This window comes from Pseudopipra pipra, chromosome 6 (assembly GCF_036250125.1).
Source record: "Pseudopipra pipra isolate bDixPip1 chromosome 6, bDixPip1.hap1, whole genome shotgun sequence".
Classification (NCBI taxonomy): domain Eukaryota; kingdom Metazoa; phylum Chordata; class Aves; order Passeriformes; family Pipridae; genus Pseudopipra; species Pseudopipra pipra.
In genome coordinates this window covers 40036928-40050140 of record NC_087554.1, presented here as the reverse complement: position 1 = coordinate 40050140, position 13213 = coordinate 40036928, and the positions used below count along the sequence as shown (strand labels likewise).

The 13213-nt window shown below is 49.0% G+C and overlaps 1 protein-coding gene across 1 annotated transcript; it reads left to right on the top strand.

Annotated features, from left to right (window-relative positions):
* Positions 1-9338: 9338 nt before the first annotated feature.
* NKX2-8 (NK2 homeobox 8) lies at positions 9339-12385 on the top strand. Its single transcript, XM_064658641.1, has 2 exons — positions 9339-10252; positions 11283-12385. The coding sequence occupies exons 1-2, from the start codon at positions 10087-10089 to the stop codon at positions 11825-11827; spliced, it is 711 nt and encodes a 236-aa protein (XP_064514711.1). The 5' UTR covers positions 9339-10086; the 3' UTR covers positions 11828-12385.
* Positions 12386-13213: the final 828 nt, after the last annotated feature.

Below are 13213 nucleotides of genomic sequence, written 5' to 3'. Positions count from 1 at the left end.
GCTGATTTGGGTGACCTAAGCAATCAGAAGGTGCAGACATATACTTTTAAACGAAGTGCTGCAATATTGCCTAGCAGCCTGGCTTGTTTGCTGCATGGTGTTTCAGACAGTACTGTACAAAAAGAGCAGCTGGGCCTCTGTGTGCTGCTAGAGGTTTGCTCCTAGGAATGCCCCAGCCTCCCAGTCTCATTTCAGCTGCGCTTGGTTACGGAGAAAGTTTTTGCATTCGTTATAAGGTGCTTATGCTGATTTACAAAGCCATTGAAAAGCAGAGCCTAAGTTACCTTTCTGAGTTAGTGACTCTTTACTCCGCTGGTCACAGGCTGAGGTCAACTGATACAGGTCTCTGTGCATCTTCAATACTGAAATGCGTCACTTTGGGTGGTCGCTCTTTCAGCCATTGTGCACGTGGCCCCTCCAGTTCCTGACAGTACTGGCACTGGTACCTTCCCTGTGGTCAGAGTCCACATGCACAACACAGTTGGGCTCATCAGCCATTAGCTGGATGCTAATCATTGTGATTTCTGAAGAATCACTGCTAACACTGTTTTTTAAATCATTTCTCTTAAGTGCTTTGAGATGTGTCTGCAAGACATGCGCTAGAAAGAATATTTGCTTTCTCCCCTCTGTCATTCCATTTTTATTTTCTGTTTGCAAATGTAATTCCTCCCTGTGGTACAGCAGGACAGCATGCATTATGCAACTATGTGAGCACAGCTGAACTTTTCCCTAATCTAAAGAAAACATTTATTATGGACCAGAGCACAGAATAGCTTTACAAAGCACTTCTTTAATTGAATACATAAAATGAACCAGCTGCTTCTGTAAAGAAATAAAATATTTATCAAATAAAATATGGATCATACAATCTTATGCTGAATGTTTAATCTTAAATGCTTACTAAATCAATGCAACAGATCAGAATTCACAGAAGTCAGCCTTCTAAAGACATTATTATTAATCATCAGTTTAAGTTCTGTAAATGTGTTTGATGTTGGACATCATACATATGATTATGTGAGCTGGAATTTCGACTGTATTGTTAATCAAAAGATGTTTTTGCTGACTGAGAAAGAAAACACATTAGAATTAAAAAAAAAAGTATTGGAATGTGTCTGCTTCAGAAACAGTAAAAGAAGGTATTTTTCACTGATGTAACAAATTCCATAATATGTAAACTATTACACAAAGGTTACTCATTGTTAAAGGTAAACCACAAAACATCATGGCAGTAGAGTGATGTCATGGGGCAATATATCTAACTTTGAAATGCTCTCCATAAATTCCTCAGTCACCATAACTTCCATTTAGCTGCAGCAGGCTGGTAGGAATGTCTTGTTTTAAAATTAGTCATCCACTATTCTTCTTTCCTGTCAGTAGGCTTAAGCACTGCAACATGAGGGAGAAAATCTTGAAAATGTTTTTTACGTTCATTCAATGTCCAAGACCAGAGGCAGGAAAGGATATTCCCAAATCTGATTTTGGGAATATCATAATTTTGAGAATTTCAGTGACATGTCTCAGTTAGCTGCAATTCCCCAAAGGAAACTGCTCTAACTCTAACAGAACTTACCACTAGGTGTTTTAAGTGGTTAGTATTCGATCTGCAAAAGTCTGTGATATTATCATAAACAAGATGCCCAGAGTTATTGATCCAAATATTTTAATTTAGGGAGGATGTCAGCATACAGTCAGTCACAGAGAAGTTAGCAGATGATTGAGTTGAGTTTAAAATTGTATGTGTGGAGCTGACTGCACACTCCTAAAGAAAACAGATTAGGTACAACCTTACTCTGAGATCAGCTTGAAAAGGAGGGGAGAGATGGGGAGGGTCAGCAGTCATTTATTCACTATTAGTTATTGTGTGTTCTTTCAGCCCCTTGGCTTTCCCTTTTTCACTGAGCCTGTGTGTTCAGGATTTGCCTGATGCCTCAGCAGGCTCCTTCTCTGACAAGCCTGCTAGGGAATTTGCTAGCTATTTTTGGACATTAGGCAAACTCAGACTCTGCTCTGTTTCTGCATCTGCAGAGATTCAAACTGCTCTCCAGTGCACACTGCCCACGGCAACCTCAAGGGGAGTACAGAACTGAATCACCAGGCAAGTCTACTCGAAGTCAAAAAAAATCAAAAAGTATATCTGTGAGTATTCATAAAGATTAACTTCTTGCAAGGCAGCAGGTTGTGTGCCTAGCAGTGGAGCGCTGCCACGAAGTTGTGCTGGGAGAGGAGTGTGATGACAAGTGGGACTGAAGTGGTGTAAAAGCAAATTGGATGTATTTTTGTTAATTGCTGCCCATAAGTAAAAATTACTCTTTCTTTTTTTAACAGTATTAATGCCTGGCTGAAAAGGAAGGCATTTGGAAGCTGTTAGTTAATACCTTTCAGGTGGTTATAGAGAGCGATAAGATTATCAGTTCCCTCAGCTGCTCCTCGTAACATTTGTGCTCCAGAACCTTCACCAGCTTCACTGCCCTTCTCTGGACATGCTCCAGCACCTCAATGTCTTTCTTGTGTAGTGAGGGGCCCAAAACTGAACATAGGGTTCGAGGTGTGGCCTCACCAGCGACAAGTACAGTGGGAGGATTGCTTCCCTAGCCCTGCTGACCACACTGTTTCTAATACAAACCAGGAAAATCATTAATGGCATTTAAGAAACTGCAACAGAAATTACCATAGGTTCTCCTGGATTCTTAACGCAATCTCTAATAATAAAGTATGTTCAGCACTTCACGTTACTGTCAGAAAATGACTGCAAATAAGCTTAAAACATAAACTGTGAAGAGGGGAAAATAATGGCAAAAAAAGACCCAAATCAGAGGTTAAGAGAAGAGAAGAAAACCAAGACAGCTATGGAGACAGACATTGAGGAAGAAAAGAAGATGAATTGTCTACTGTGAGATTTAAAGACCAATATTATGTTAAATAATGAGTATCAAAAGTGGATATATATATAAAATATATAAAGTTATAAGTGTGGAATTTGTTTTATATGAAAATAAACCAGCTTCTTGCTGTGCAAACCTGGAACAACCCTCTCTGCAACATACATTTGCAGGAGCAAAATAAGCAACTAAGTATCAAATCAGAAGAAAGCTGAAAAAAATCAGATTCAGATTTTTAATTACATGTGGAAATGGAGACATTTGGATCCGGGCTTTGGCCCACATACAGTCAAACATAATAACCAATTTTATTGCTATAGACTGGAAGTAACTCTTTCTCTCTCGTCGTAACTTGTACAGACAAAACCTCTGTGTCACTTACTGTGTGGCACGCCCAAGTCACCATGGCTTCACCTATCTGAATACTCTTGAAGTCAGCTGAGTTACTTTACTCAATATTTTAAAGGCTGCTGTAGTCAACAGCATGTAAATAAAAGGAAAATTCAGCCTGGGAGTGGTAAGAATCTACAGTTTTAGAATTGACTTTCTGTCTTCATATCTTTTTACCTGCAGCATCAGGAACAAATCTTTCAGTTCTGGAAATGGCCATGAGACACCTTTCCCTTAACACCTTCAGTTGAGAGCCACAAGTGTTTTTTAGCCTGATTTCACAAAGTGCAAGACTATCTTACTTTCTGCCTGACATCTGCAAACAAATTTGATAGATGGTCAAAAGTCTCAAAACCAATTATGATCACAAGAGGTTTATGAAATATAAAGGCTTGAGGAAAAGCCTAACTTATTGGCTCACTAACAGAAAACACGTTCTTGACATTGCAGCAGTGTGCTCACAAGTCAGCGTATGTGATGGCCAGTCCGCTAGTGTGTGCCTTTTGGTGGCTTGGCATGCCACAGAGGAAGAAAATAAAACCTCATGAAAATAACAAAGGGACCTTTTAAAAGTCCGCCATTTTGGCTGCCAATTTCGTTGTAATAATTCAGTAGAATTTAACTAATAGAGGATATTTATCAGAACTTAATGAATACTTATGACTACTTAAAAATGGAATTGATATCTTACAGTGTGGGACAAAGAATTACACATTGAAATCAAAAATATAGCCTTGTAAACTGTCCAAAGAACAAAATGCCTTTTGACTCTGTGAAGGTCTGTTAATAGTGTTGGTCAACAGAACAGCTTCCCTCAGATAAATTTTTGTCCTCTGCTGCAGTTTCTCAACAACTTCTTAAGGACTTTACTTTTGTCTTACTATTCACACCATTTTCCTAGCACCACCCACTTCCGTTTTGGGGTCAGACTATCAAGGGCCTTTAGGCACTTAATTCCCACTGAAGTAAAGGGTGGTTAGATGCCTAAACACTAGATGTATTTGGGTCAGTGTCATTGCCTCTGCCTGAAAGCAGCCCCTTTCAAGGTCATTGATGCTACTGGCTGCCCTCTGGGCTCCAGAGGTAAAACCTTCACCCTGGAGCCTGAGGATCTTGCATAGGTGTGTTGTACGGGGAGGGGAAGAGGTTACACACTCCAGATACAGCAGCTGAATCTGGGCCCAGGATCACACCTTGTCTTGGGCATGCTTTGCTCCTTGGCTGGAACCTGCTCTTGCCCCTCTATCATCCCATGAAACCTGAGAGTGCAAGAAGGCGAGTGGCATTGCAGTGACAGTAGGTGCAGAGCTTGTACTCCAGCCAACTCTTAACAGAGCGACTGTTGCAGTTTCACGAGCCACATAACCCCAGCGGGAAGCAAAAGTCCCATCCCCTCTGTCTTTCCCGAGAGCTGAGCTCCAAGGAGCCCAAGGGAAGGAAAGCCCAGGCAGCAGGGCAGCCCTGCTCACGACCACACCAGTTTGGCTCTGCACAAGCTAGTTCCAAACCGACTTAGAGAGCAAGGAAGTCTTCTCCCTTGCTGCTTTGCTTTCAATCAATTTGCAAAATAACTCCTCCAGGATTATCACACAGAGCAAGTGAAAAACCCAATCCAGAATCCTCCCCTGTTGTGAGGGATCCCTCTTTCAAGGAGTAAAGTCTCTTGTTTAAGTGTAGAATAGAAAATGGAGAGTTTCAGAGAAAACATAAGCCTTTGATACCATGCTTTGTACAAATCACATTTAAGAATTAGTATTTATTTTTAATCAATGAGCTCTGAAAAAAAACCAAACCAAAATAAAAGTGATAGCAGAGAGACTCATGATTTGGATGGGATGGGAGTTAGAGCACCAGAGAATAAGAATCTTCCAAACTGGCTACAAAAGAAAGAAGTTTAGTTTAAGTTTGTTCATTTAATAGGTTAAAGTTGATGTATATAGGTACTTAGAATAAGGAATAGTCATGAAAAAAAAAAAAAAGGAAAAAGAAATAAAGGAGCTGCAGAAGGTGCAGGTTGATAGGATGCATTAGGAAATGGGCAATGCAAATTACATTACTCTACGGAGAAAGAGAAACAAATACAACACATAGAAACATAGAGAAACCAGTTTTTCCTATGGGGAATATTCCATGCCTTCCGCAGTATTGTCCCAAATAGAAAATGCATCATAATGAATATCAATTGCAAAGCAAAAGACAAGGAACAGCTTACAGTAAAGTTCAAAGTCTAAAGGTGTTTTGTGGTTGAGAGGGAAAGATACTATTTTCAGATGATGAAGGAAAAGGGTGTAAACTTCTGGAAATGTTCATTCTTGGCAAAAAAATGAAGTAAAGAATTCTTTATTTTTATATATAAGGTGGACTCTCGCCTGCTTAAAAATCCATTTGTTCCTCCTTAAAGCCGGGACTACACCAATCAGAGCCAGACGGCCGCTGTACTGAAAATATTTTTTTCTTCTTTCTCTCCTCCTCTCTCGAAGTGTAGGGGCGATCAATCGTTTTAGGAAAATTCTCCATTTCTGCGTCTCACATACATCGATTTGGTCAAGGTGCTTTGCAATCCTCCACTGAGTACAATAAATGAACCCATTCAAATAGGGACGGGGGGGGGGGAGGAAAAAGGCCACTATTTTCTCAGGTGGTCGGAGGTGTTTTTACAACGAGGGGCGGTGAGGAGGGGTGCCGGGCAAGGGCGCGGCGGGAGCCCCGACGGGACGGGACATCCTCAAAGGGGCCTGGCCGCCTCTCAGGCATGAACCTCGCGGTCCCTCAGCGAGACCCCGGTTCTCCGCGATGCCCGCAGCCCAGCCCCGCTGCAGAGTTCCCTCCACGGCCGACCCTGTGTGATGGAGTGGTGGCGGCCGAGCATCCAGAGGGCTACGGCCACCGCGCCCCCACTTCGCCCGGCTTCAGCGGCTCTCGGGACACGGGATTCCCAGGATCCTCACTCTCCTACCCCGTTTCACATGAGCTGCAAGCAAGCACGGTCGTCGGGGAGTGAGCTGGAAAGCGCGTTGTACGCTATGTGCAAACAAGCAGAGATTTTTTAAATTATTTTTTTCTTCATACCCTTGGAAACTTGAAAATTCATTTAAACGGGCAGAGGAGCCAAAGTGTTTCTACGGTTTTATCTGGAGGGACGAGGTGGTCGGGCAGCCATACGCTTCCACCGAGGTCCAACATGGATTCAGCCCGTGAGCCCACAGAGACGAGCTGCTATAGCTCCCCACCACATCGGCGGGTGGAGCACATGAGCATCCTGGATACTTTTAGCATCCCTGGAGAAACGCCTGCCCCGTCTCGTCCCCGTGGACGCCGTCAGGGAAGAGGTGGCTATCGGTGGGATGCCGTGGACACCACGTCCTAGTGGCCTGTGCAGCGGGGTGACCGGCAAACCCACCCCTCGGTCAAAGGATGCCGTCCCCAGGGGAACCGCAGGTCCAGGGTCCCGGGGAGGGAAAGTGCCCCCCCGGCCCCACGCAGAAGTGTGGCGGGACAGGATGAACTCTGAACCGGCAAACCACGAAAGGAGGCCGGGCAGCCAGAGCTGAAAAGTATCCACGTCAGTCCCAAGCAAAACAAGAGATGAAACATTTCAGGTTATTACGTTCTCCCTTTGAAGCGAACCATTTCCCGCAGATAACACTGTGTAGGTATATTTAGACAGCTCGGCTCGTCCAAGGGGAATGTGTCTTGCGCTATTTGAGAAAAACTCTAAGAGTAAGTGCAAATATTTGATGCTGAAGAGCTCTTAAGGCTAGAGGAGTACCATTTACTTATTTCTACACATCACTGTGGGCTTAGGATGTTAAATAGATTAAAAGGCTAAGAGAGGTCACTGAAGTAGACTCTCTTTCTCTCATCCTGACTTTTTTTCCTTGCAAAGTTTTTGTACTTTGCTTAGAATGTCCTTGGCAAACTCCTCTTAAGAGCCACCTCAGATACTGTATAAGTTTGTGGCGCTCTGAACTCCGGCCCCCTCCCCTCTGCTAGTCGACCCCCCCGAAACTACGCTCCAGCGCAGGCATCCAGCAAATATTTGCCTGCGGGGTCAAGATATTAATAAGCACTTCTCGGTCGCCTTTTATACCCGGGGTGCTCGGGAGCGCGGGGCAGTGGCGGCGCTGCCAACCGGGCCGGGGCAGGTGAGCGTGGCCGTACCTGGCGGGCGGGGGGGCCGGGCCGGCGCCAACTGCGCCCCTCCCTGCCGGCCGTGGGCTGCCCCGGTGGTGACACGGGCAGTCGAGGCCGGACGGGACATAGGGGCGGCCGCGGGAGTAGCCGCTCCGCCGAGGACGGACACGTCGTTTCAATTTAATCTCATTTAAAAAGACGTAACTAATAAATTTGTATGGACGGGGCTGCCGGAGACGTAAAGCAGAGTCGATAGTGGTTCAATCCCATTGAACCCTATTGAAAACCATGACAACAAGGAACAAGCTCCGATTTATCCCGGAGAGTTAAAGCACATTGTGGGAAGGCGTCAATCACCTATTATTCCAGATCTGAACAAATGCAAAATCTTGACTGGAACAAATGCTTCCAACAGGTCCGGGACATAGGGCTACATTTCCCTTTTGTTCACGGCCTAGCAGTTGGCATGTATTTGTGCTCCCCTCGCTCCGACCACCCAGGATGGCTGTGAGGCTGTGCTCGGAGCGGGGAGATAACTACTGTCACCAGGCACGCTTGATAGGTGGCTGCAGTAATCACGGCCTGGGAATCGTTTATATGGAGCCTGTCGAGTCCCGAAGAAATATGCGGGAAGTTGGCCAAATGGAGCCTTGTGCCCCGTTGATCTCGCCCACAAATCTCGCCGAAATAAATCTCACCTCTCCCTTGTCGCTATCGCTCTATTGACATTTTCCCCGAGAAGTGTAACTGCTCCCAGAAGCGACACCCGGAGCAGGGCGGGGAGGGGAGGTAGCGGCCGGGGGCAGGCGGGCAGCGGGTCTGGGGGGCGAGAGAGGGGCTGGATAAATATAATCTATACACAATAGCTTATAGACGCCTGTTTGGACAGGGAGATTCGAACCGACAAAGCACCCGGATAGAATAGTATCTCTGCGTGTATCTGGATTCCTATTTCAAGGCGCTCAGTGCAGGGTCCGCGCCATCTCCCCGTCGGGGGTGAGCTGTGTGCTCCTCGACCCGCGTTCAAAGGAGGGCTGATCTGTTGGGTGCCTCCTGCCCTCCAGACTTTGTTCCATCCAGCTGGACTCGCGTCCCACTGGTTTTCTAGCTGGGCGCTGGGTGCCTCCCGCGAAGCCGGCGGGAAGCTCTGGGGAAGGCCTCTGCGGCGTGCGAGTGGGGAGCGTGTCCCGCCTCCTACCCCTCCGGCCCCACGGCTTGACCCACGCTGCGCGATCTGCGTGAAGATCGCCCCTATTGGTCACTTCTGCCCCTGCCCTGCGGCTGGGGACCGAGCCCTGACATTGCGGGTTTGAATTTGAACGCCACACCGGGCTGCATGTTTCTGTATCGTATTTTATTGTAAGTCCTCGCAAAGACTGACCGCAGCTTCGCGGGGGGATGGGGACATCCGTTGAAAGGCTGCGAGGAGACGAAGGCTGCGAGGAGGCTCTTGTCCCCGGGAGCTGCAGTCGGTCGTCCCCGGACCTTGCCGAGCCAGTGTCAGCACCCTCCTCCTGCGGGGCGCCGGTCTCCAGGATCGTTTGCTGCCACTTTTGGCAGATGAAACGGCGGTCGGCAGGGACGGGAGACGCGCAGATAAATGGGCACGCCGTGTTTGATCTTTTCTCCCTCTTCCCAGCTGGAATCGTTTGAGTAACTCACATATCTCACCCGATGGGATATTCCCTGGGTTAGTACAACACGAAATGATGTTAAAATAAAAGATCTCCCCTGCTCCACGTCCCTACTCTTGCTTATGGACAGACTGTGCCAAGCTCCCGTCATCACCCTTCCTGAGAGAAAGGTGCACCTTCCATCTACCATGCCCAGGAGAGGGGAAAAAAAAAAAAAAACCAACAAAAAAACCCCAACAAAAAAACAAACCAAAGAAACCAACCCAGAGGTCCCATTCCTCAATGCACACATCCGCCAGCCTTCCTCGCCGAAAGCGCAGCCGAGGTGTGAAAAATGCCCCGTTGAGGGTAGGAAACATGCCAATAACATGAGAGAGAACTAGAGGTAGCACTGCAAACAGCCCAGGGAAATAAAACAAATAACGACTTAAATTCCTTCCAGGTTTAAAGAAAGAGGGGAGAGGGGGGGAAATAAAGAGAGAGAAGCGGGAAGGGGGCTCTCGGCAGGCTCTGCGGATGTCCTGAGAGGATTCACTTTGTCTGCGGATAGAAGGGACGCTGGTGGCTTTGGTGGCGGATGGAGGGGGGTGGTTGTTGGTCATCCACATGCCACCCAAGATGTTATTCACTGCTAACAATTACCATTATCTGTCCCCACTTTTGGCTAATCAGACAGAATATGTAATGATGAAGCCTGTTTCCTGCTGTCTTTGGGAGGTAACGGGTTATTCTCTCATGGGGGTGGCAGAAGAGGGGGGTTACACCTACTCCCATTAGGGCTTTAGCACTTGACTAATTCAGGTACTTAGCATCCTATAGACAGGGACGGTTTGAAAGCAGGCAGTGTTTGCAGTGGGGAGGACTGTTTATATAAACAGGACACCTCTGTAAACGACACTAATATTTGGGGTTAGGTGGCGATGGAAAGGAAGGTCCTTTTGAGCCGGGAGATTCCGCAGTAACCAGGCGCGGACCTTTCCTAGCAGCTTTTAAGAAAGGGGGTTCGGTTTGGGGTGATATTTCTTGGGGGGTGTGCACAACCTACCATGGCCACATCCGGCAGGATCAGTTTTACAGTGAGGAGCATTTTGGATTTACCAGAGCAAGATGCTAATAGCATAAAGCAAGCCTCTGAGCATCACCACTCAGCGGAGAACTACACCGGCTCGCCGTACCGAGGGTGGATAGAAACAGACAGAAATCACTATCCCTGTGAGTATGAAACGGACAGGAATTTGCCATCTCCGCATGGTTATTTGTTATTTGTTTCCCCGCTTCCTTTGGGGAAGATGCGAAGAAGCGAATTGCCACTGTAAGTAGCCTACAGGATCAGGGGGATCGAGGCTGGGAATATTATAGAACATTGCTGACTTGCAACAATAAAACAGCAGAAACGTCCCGGCCACGAGCTTAAGAGAGAAAAGATATTTTTTCTGTGAGTCTGTGTATGCCCCCAGCTCTGACAGAAAGCAAAACTTCAGGCTGTATTCACCAGTCTCTCTGTGTTTATCGTTTAAGTCCACTTCCCGGATTATTTTTTTCCCCCGTTTCACTGTTGCAAGAAATCCTGCCTTTTTTGTGCTGGAGGGGTTTCAGGTCAGCCCACGCTCCGCAGAGGAAAGCTGAGCACACACTCCGTGCGTGGACTCCCAGCACTGCGGCGGAGTGCCCTGGGCGCCACTGCCTAGATCCACGCACTTTCCACCGTAGAGGGCAGGCTGCGGTTCGCAAACCCAGATGTGTAGCATATTGATCGCACCTGGCACACATAAATTTTGCCGCAGATATACGGCGTTTATCGTCTACCTCTGTGTGCATCATCAAAAGGAAATCATCCTTTGAATGGGTGCGGGAACCCCATCGGGATAAGTTAAATATTAAGGTAATCGACCAGAGGGAGAAAAGTAGTTATGAAAGGACCGAGCAGCCCCATATTCTGCTTCAGCACGGAGGCAACACGACGGCTAGCAGTCCGCAAGCCGTGTGAGCGGCGGAGCGCTTATGCCCCTGCGGGGATTACTGGCGGGGACACAACACGGTCTGTCCCGTGGGCTAGGTTTAATTATTTGGAGGGGTTGGCTCACATCTCTTGTTGACTACTGGGATTAATCCGGCCCGGTAAACAGCCAGAGCTCTCCCTGCTAGAGGCGTTTCGGCTCTCAGCGGCCCATCGCTACCTCAATGCCTGCCCCTCTCCCCGGGCCCGACTGCCCCCTCTCTCTAACCCTCTCGCTGTCCCCAGCTTCCGACGAGAGCGGCCCGGAGATGAGCTTGCCCGACTCCACCCAAAGGTCGCTTCCCATCCGCGGCTCGGAGGCCGAGGAGAAGAAGAAGAAGCGGCGGGTGCTCTTCTCCAAGGCGCAGACGCTGGAGCTGGAGCGGCGGTTCCGGCAGCAACGGTACCTCTCGGCTCCGGAGCGGGAGCAACTGGCCCGGCTGCTCAGCCTCACCCCCACGCAGGTGAAGATCTGGTTCCAGAACCACCGCTACAAGATGAAGCGGGCGCGCAGCGAAGGTCCCGGCAGTCCCCCGCCGCGCCCGCCCGCCCTGCTGCGCCGGGTGGTGGTACCGGTGCTGGTGCGGGACGGGGAGCCCTGCCGCGGCTGCCCCGCCAGCCCACCGCCACCCACCCCACGGCCCAAGCTGGGCTGCGCCCTGGCGGGATGCAGCGCCCAGGCCGCCCTCGCCCTGCAGGGTTACGGAGCCTGCCCGCCCGCTGCCGCCCTCGGCGTCTTCCCCGCGTACCAGCACTTAGCGCACCCCGCCGTCGTCTCCTGGGGATGGTGACAGCGGCGCTTCGCCCTCTGGGACCGGACTCATCCCACGGGCGCGGGGCGGCCCGCTCCAGACCCAGGCTCTAGCGCGGGGAAGCGCCGAGGCGCGCCGGGGCACCGCGGAGGCCGCGCTCGGGCGGGCCGGGCGGCGGAGCGCGGCTCCGGGACAGTGGCCCGCGGGCTGGAACGAAGATGGCCCGGGCCATGCTCCCCTTCTCCGGTCTCGCCCGAGGGCGCAGATGCCGCGTGAGGCGCGAATTTTGTAAAACCTCCGCTCCTCCTGCTCCTTTTCGAGAGATTCCTAGTTACAAAATAATGATCATCCTAGCGACATAGTGTGTTTTAAAATAGCTGACTCTTCCAGCGACTAATAAAACTGGTTTTGGCAATTATTTTTTTCTCTACAGAGAAGAGTAGTTTTGACGATTGGGACTGTTTCGTAGGATTGCCTCCTGTGCTATGAAAGCTTAAATATTGTCTTGATTGCGCCAGCCGAATTTAACTTTCAAGTTCGTTTATTTTATCTACATGCGACGGTAAAGGGCGAATAAAGTTTGCTGTGAGCATCCCACTCTAAGCTTGGTGATAATTCCTGCGGGAAGCGTGAGCCCAGCGTCTCCCCGACTTAGCGGCTCTAAAAAAAAGACGTTGCCGCTTAAAACGCAAAGGCAGCATCCAGAATTAAGCCAATCTTTACGTTAGCCTGTAACCGTTCCAAGTATTGACTGTAGCCAAGAGAATTATTCTTTGAAACTCTTTGATGAACTATCGATTTTATTACTTCGGGGTGAAAATAATAAGATAATTGTCCTGGCAACCGCCAAGGGGAAAAACCCTAAAAAAAGTCCCACAAAGCCAAACTCAGGTCTCTCGGACGGGACCTGCGGATCAGGAACACAGAGGGAATATTTGGGGCGAAGACCCTGCAGGGTCTGATGCAGACAACCCGCCTGCAGAGGAAAGGCTGTCGAGGAAAAGAGACCCGCAGAAGATATTTGGGTGGATTTTTTTATATTTATTTTTTATTTTATTTCCTGGAAGAAGGTGACTTCGGGCGAGATGTGCCCCTGGGATGTGCCGTGCTGTCTACACATGCCGGAGAGCCCGCGGGGAGCAAGGCTGCGAGGCGCCGCCGTCGCGCAGGGAAAGGCGGCCAAAAGCACACGCGGACATACGGGTTCCCATACGTGCTTTTGGCCGCCTTTCCCTGCGCGACGGTGGCAGCAATAGGACCCCTTTAGCCTCCCAGCCTAACCTTCCCCAGGGGGCCGCGCCCCCTCCAGGTGGGGCGCCTCTAGCCTCAGTGCGGGGGGATCAGACCCAGCTGCAGTGCAGGACGGGCCGGGGAGAATCCAGGGACGCCGGTCCTCCCACCTGCGTCTCCTTCCTTGGACGGGGG

Bases quoted from the DNA above. Each gene is read 5' to 3' on its own strand.
- NKX2-8 (XM_064658641.1), top strand. From the start codon at position 10,087: ATGGCCACATCCGGCAGGATCAGTTTTACAGTGAGGAGCATTTTGGAT. The intron at 10,253-11,282 runs GTGAGTATGAAA...CGCTGTCCCCAG, and splicing joins AGACAGAAATCACTATCCCT to CTTCCGACGAGAGCGGCCCG.